Raw genomic sequence first — 6538 nt, 5'->3', positions numbered from 1 at the left:
GCATCCGGTGGTGTGGGAATCAATCTCCAAACCTTGTTTCGTTCGAACTCATTGAGTTCGTCTTGCATAGCCTGTACCCAATCAGAATGATCAAGTGTAGTGTTAACGGTTTTTGTTTCTATCTTGGAGACGAACGAATTAAACATGTAGTATTCCACTTGAGAGAATAAAGCAGTTTGCTTCGCTTTTAGTTGAGAGCGTATAAGAACTCCCACAGATAATTCACCAATAACTTGTGCTTTCGAATGATCTCTGGTCCATTTTGTCAGTGGAGGGTAGTTTGGATCATAGGAAGGATCCAGTTCAGCATTTACTTCTTCGAATTATGATTGAACGTCCGAATCATCATTCGTATTATGATTCTCCCCCTCGAATGATGAAACGGTTTCAACATCAGGTTCAAAATTCTTCCCCTCTAGTGGACTTTCGTGGGTCATGGTTGGAGATGGATTCTCCCCATGGAAAGGCGAATCAGGTTTAGAGACTGAAGATGAACCCTCCCCCTGCAATGGTGTGCTATCTTGTGGAGGTTTGTGTGGACTCTGAGATTCACTTTCCATTTCTTTTGAGGCATCATCAATTATCTTTTTCAGTTCGTCTACTTTGTTATCAGCCGCTTTTGCTTCAGAGGTGACGACTTTCTCTGGCTCATCCAACAGTAGCATGTACTCTTCATATAGATTGGAGAGTGGAACAGTAACTTGACGTGTCTTAGGAAAAATTTCCTCCAATTGACCTTCGCTTGATTGAATTTTCTTCATGTAATTATCGTCAAACGTGACATAATAGGTTTCTTCTATTTTCTTTGAGCGTTTATTTAGAACCCTATATGCTGTGGAGGTTAGCGAATATCCCAAAAAGATACCTTCATCAGCTTTCACATCAAATTTGTTTCGGTTTTCTTTGGAATTAAAGATGAAACACCTGGAACCAAAGACATGGAAAAACTTGACGTTAGGTTTACGATTATTAATACTTTCATATGGAGTAAGAGATAATCGCTTATTTAGGATTGATCTATTCTGGGTAAAACAAGCAGTCACAATGTCATCGGCCTAGAAATATAGAGGTAGACAAGGGAAAATGAGCATGGTTCGTGCAGCTTCACATAAGGAACGGTTTCGCCTTTCAACTACACCATTCTGTTGTGGAGTATAGGGAGCAGAGAAGTTGTGTGTTACTCCCTTTTCAGCTACAAATTCTTCAAACTCTTTGTTTTTGAATTCCAACCCATTGTCGCTTCTAACATTACGAACTGGCTTTTGCAGTTGAATCTCCACTTGCTTTATAAAGTTCCTGAGCTTGGGAGTTGCATCAGATTTCTGTCTAAGAAAATACACCCAAGTGAAACGAGAAAAATCATCAACAATTACAAGAATATACTTACTACCACCGACACATTCGATTGCAGAAGGTACACAAAGATCGATGTGTAGAAGTTCAAGAGGTTCGATGATTTTCGTGTTTACAAGAGTTGGATGACTTTTTCGACTTTTCTTCCCCATTTCGCATGCGGCACATAGATGATCCTTTTAAAACTTTAAGAGAGGAATCCCTCGCACATGATCACCAAGAACAAGCTTGTTGATGTCTTTGAAGTTGAGGTGCGAAAGTCTTCTGTGCCACAGCCAACTATCATCCAAGTGAGATTTTATTAGAAGGCATATAGCAGGCTTCCCTCGTATTGGATTTAAGTTCAACGGATACATTTCGCCTTTTTGTTGCGACTTCAACAGAACTGCTTTCGTTTCCTTTTCTATTATTTCTGATCCTTCATCATTAAAGGATACCTTCAAGCCAGTCCCCACAACTAGTTGTGAAGCACTTATTAGGTTGTGTTGAAATCCTTCCACATAGGCCACCTTTCGGATTGAAAAATTCTCCGTTTGTAATCATCCAGTAGCCTTTAATTGTTCCAAAGAAGTTATTCCCATACTTTACACATCCACCATCTTTGAGAGCCCGAAACTCTCTCAGCTATTCCTTCCTTCCTGTCATGTGACGTGAGCAGCCACTATCAATGTACCATTCGTTGTCGAACTGCTCGTCACGTATAACCTGCAAAAATTAAGCTGATTTAGGAACCCAAAGTTGCTTGGGTCCTTGTGAGTTTTTTTTTACAGAAAACGGAAAAGTAATGGAGCGATCAACCATATAAGTTTGTTTAATCAAGGTGGTTTCGTCCTTTCTATTTATTGTGAAAACTTTGATTTTCGTCTTATCGGAGTTAGTCTGTTTTTGCTTAATTTGATTTTTGACGAGATCTTTGTTATCTTTCCTAGGGTTAGTTGTCGACTTCTTAGTTTGAACTTTAGAACCTGAGATCAACTTTCCCTTTCCTTTGACATCCTTGATAGAAGCTTTCATTGGTTGAGAATAGTGAGAATTGGCTTTCTCAACGAACTTTATAGAAGATGATGATTTTTGAGCGAAACTCACCTTTTGTTTTTGTAGACCACACGAATGACAGTGTGAACACTGTTTGGGATTCGCTTGCGAACTTGCTTTCGCTTTTTGATTGGAAGCTTTTTCTTTCCGAATGTAGTTAGAGTTTTGGGATTGCCAAAACTTCTTCCTTTCGTTGAGATTCTTCTGATATCTCCGATTCCTCTGACGTTTTTGCTCTGCAAGTTGCTTAGAGCATTTGTGAATATTCACTTTTGGTTTCGCTTACTTGGTATAGGTTTCGTTCTTCGCTGGATGATGATTGATTTCAATTTCAACTTCCTTGGTACCACTTGGGCTATCCTTTTCAAATGTTGAATGATTGTTCAGTGGTTCTGCCACATATCGACCTTTAACTCTCCAGAAGGTTCTTTCAGATAGACCCTTCGTTTTGTCTGCATTATCAACTGGTGCGGACCATAAGAATTCATCACAACCATATTTGTTGTCTTCATTAACGATGGACGTTAGTTCGATGGTTTGGTTTTTGTCTAGTCCACCAGTGGCAAACACTTGATTTGGTACAGTTTGGACTTTTGGAAAAACAGTTGCTTTCGCTTTTAGTATTTTTGGTTGATTTTGAGAAATACGAGCGAATTCAACTGAATTTTCAGAAATCAGATCTTTTACAGGTAGAGGTTCGTTTTTAACAAATTCGGAACAATCAACCTCATCCTCTATAGATATTTCACTCATGTCACTGTCCTCATCAAATTCAGATGTACTTTCAACATTGATTTTGTTTTCTGAACTCAGCTTAGAACTCAATGAGTCAAATTTCTGTACGGTTTCGATCTTTATTTTCAACTTTTCATTTTCATCAATTAAGTTTTTCAACATGTCCTTGTGGTCTTTGGACTTAATAAAGGATTCAATTTTGTCCAAACCAATTCTATAAGCATCAGAGGTTTCATCTGAAGAGACGATAGACTCACATTTGTAACAATCAACATCAATCTCATCTTCCTTTAATTCAAGGAAAGGCAAGATCATTTTGTGAATCTTTTTCCCAATTTGACAATCTAAATGCAATTGAGTAATATTAGAATAAAGTCGTTTAGCAATTAAACAAAATATATTCCTTTGTTTCAAAAGCATTAAATTATCACGCTGCAAATAAATATGTTCGTCCCTAGAGGTAGACAACTCTGACTCTTTCTTTTACTATCCAAATCCTTCGCTCCTCACTTTTGGATGATATCCTGCTAATTTGATCAGTTAGGTTAGAATTCGCCAGACGAGTTTGATTTAAGCTAACACTTATACTAGAAAAGGTAAATTTTAGATCATTTAATTCTATTTCATAGTTAGATATGTGTATTTTAAGAGATTCGAGAACGGAATTTACCTTCTTGATCAGTTGATCACATTCATTGATCTGCTCACAGACTGGTTTCGCTGCAAAGCACTTATCTTCTCTTTTATCTTTCGTTTCCTCATATCCACCATCAGTTGTGTAGCCTCTCATCTGTGACTCGTCATTGGTCACCATCATACACCTTCCAGCGAACTCCGATCCATCTTCTTTCACAACAAATGCCCTGCCATGTGTGGGCTTGCGAACTTCCTCATCCTCTGAATCAGTAGACCAGATCTCTACTCCTCCAAACTCATTCTCAGCTATATTTTCCTGTACAATCAAAGCAGACATTGAGTTATCAGTAGACTTCGTCTTCTTGATCTCTTCCAGCTTACGCAAGTGGTAAGCCTCATCATCCTCTCCTTCTTTCTTCTCATTCAGCCTCCTTGGCCAAATGATTTTTGCCATGACAATAGTTACAGTCATATCCTGAGTCACCAACCAGCTTGCTTTCCTTCTTTTCTTCGTCCTTTTGAGGAGTGCTTTTGTTCTCCTCTTTCGCTTTCTCGGAGCTGTAACTTCCCTGCCAGTTTCGGTTCTTTGTGGTAGGGAATTTCTTTCTTGCAAACCGCTTGGGGTTTGAAACCATCAAATCATATTCTTCGCTCATCAAATCACTATCAGAGAGATCAGTCTCTGGTTCTTCCTCTGCAACAACCTTGCCTTTCGAAATGAGAGCTAAGGACCCCATACCAGACACAACTTTCGTTTCTTTCGTCACTACACTTTCATGTGACTTAAGAATTCCAACAAGTTTGGCCAATGAATAACTCTTGAACTGTTTGTGTGCTTTAACAGTTGAGACTACTGCCATCCATTCAGGTCTAAGCCCATTCATGAATGAGACCTTCTACTCAATCACCTCTCGTCTTATTCCATGCTTGATCATCTTACTAAGAAGATGATTGTATCGGTTGAACATCTGGCTAACATTCCCTTCTTGCTTTTGTTTGAAGTCACCAAACTCCGAAAGCAGGAGTGTTTGGGTGGAATGTTTGAGATCAGCATCTGTGGAATAAAGCTCTTTAAGCCTGTCCCAAATATCTTTCGCATTGTCACAAGAACTCACCAGGCAGAATGTATCGGACTGCAGAGCGAACCTTATAACCCTTATTGCCTTAATATTGCTGATGAGTTTGTCTTTCTCATCCTGAGGAACCTTCTTCATATCAATAAGCAATTGATTGTATTCCTTCTTATTTTTAATGATTCTTTTGGTTTCAGAGTGAACAAAAGGATCCAAATTAATAGCTTCCTAGATCAAATACCCATTATCTTCTGAGCCAAGAACATAGTCTTCAAAATGAAGAGCCCATACTTCATACTCGTGAGGATATAGAATCGGAATTCTTGTGGTTGATCCTATGATGTTTGAGATGTTGATTGGAGTTGTTTGAAAATCGTCATGCGACATGTTGACTTGATTTTCGTACCTGTTAAGAATCAGACTTGTAAGATCGTATTAGGATAATATCAAGATCACGGAGTGGTGTCAACAAAGTAATGACGGCTCCAATAGATTCGATAATAGCGGAAACCCTAATGATTTCTTCAAACAGAAGAGATGCGTATGATTTACACAGTGTCCTGATCTGATACCAATTGTTAGGATATAAATTCTTAAAGATCGATAGATTCAACAGCTATGGCCATCCCCCTATATCAAATTCAGTTAAGACTGAACAACCTGGCTCCACTACAAGTGTTGAGGTGAACGACACTGACGTTTCTACCTCATGTGCAGATCAAGTATTAGTGGAAGATGAGGACAAGGAGGACTTTAACAATGCTAGCTCCGTTGAAAACATTTCAAAGACTAACATTTTTTTTTATTCGGTTTCAAATAATTGTGTGAACAAAGATATTAAAACTGTTGTTTTGGATTCTTTTGAAAATTGTGGTGATGTTGCTTTAAATTCAAATTAAAAAAGTCTTGTTTTTGAAAAATTTAAGCCACGTAAAGTTGTGAAAGAGTCTGATAAATGTAAATGTGCGTGTGGAAATTCTTTGAAACAAGACTCTTTTGGACCAGGACCAAGCTCAAATAACACTTTCTTGAAAAGACAGATTTGTTTTAATTGTGGGACTCCAGGTGACATTGCTAGAAACTGTCCACATCATTCACATGGTCCCTTCTCTGAATTTGGATGGACGAACGTGCCAAGGGGGAGATCTTCCAGAAGAAATCCTTCGAGTTCACGTCCCCGTAATAACAATTGGAATGATTACAAGGCGAAGAATCAGGCCTTCAAGGACAAAAGAAAAGCTAACTCAAGAGATGGCTCAACCAAACCAAATCAGGTGAGGTCCAAGTCATCTCAAGGTGCGTCCTGTAGCTCACACTCATAATACAAGCCTAAATCGAAAGGCAGTCCCAACCCAAAGGCAAGTGAAAAGGGTCTCATTCGATCTAACAAGAAAGTATACAAACCAAATTACCAATGGGTACCTAAAGTCCTTTCTTCTAAATCATCAACCGATCCAAAAAGGTCTTCAGATTCTTTGAAATCATTATTCGATAAACAAGATATGGTCTGGGAAAGAGTATCCCAAGTTGATAGTAATGGTAAATCCAGTTTCAATATGGACTGGGTTACCAAAACTAATTAATCCCGCACCATGTGTAGGAACAGCTACGGAGGAATATCATCCGACCTTGGTATGTTGATAGTGGTTGTTCCAGGCACATGACAGGAGACATATCACAACTACACGACATTCAAAACATTAATG

At 38.7% G+C, this 6538-nt stretch overlaps 1 protein-coding gene across 1 annotated transcript; it reads right to left on the bottom strand.

The window, feature by feature from the left end:
• Nucleotides 1–4655: 4655 nt before the first annotated feature.
• On the bottom strand, nt 4656–5219 carry LOC145106185 (uncharacterized). The gene is made up of 2 exons (XM_079043204.1): nt 5074–5219; nt 4656–5016 (listed from the first exon to the last, which is right to left on the bottom strand). Exons 1-2 carry the CDS (start codon nt 5217–5219, stop codon nt 4656–4658), a joined length of 507 nt encoding a protein of 168 aa, XP_078899330.1.
• Nucleotides 5220–6538: the final 1319 nt, after the last annotated feature.

Source organism: Lactuca virosa, chromosome 4, assembly GCF_052849685.1.
Source record: "Lactuca virosa cultivar CGN04683 chromosome 4, Lactuca_virosa_CGN04683_v6, whole genome shotgun sequence".
Taxonomy (NCBI): Eukaryota; Viridiplantae; Streptophyta; class Magnoliopsida; order Asterales; family Asteraceae; genus Lactuca; species Lactuca virosa.
The sequence above is the reverse complement of the archived record's forward strand: the minus strand, read 5'-3'. Positions and strand labels throughout refer to the sequence as shown.

Coding starts and splice junctions, on each gene's coding strand:
- LOC145106185 (XM_079043204.1), bottom strand. CDS start 5,219: ATGTCGCATGACGATTTTCAAACAACTCCAATCAACATCTCAAACATC. Junction 5,017..5,073: donor CTTGGCTCAGAAGATAATGG/GTATTTGATCTA, acceptor TGAAACCAAAAG/AATCATTAAAAATAAGAAGG.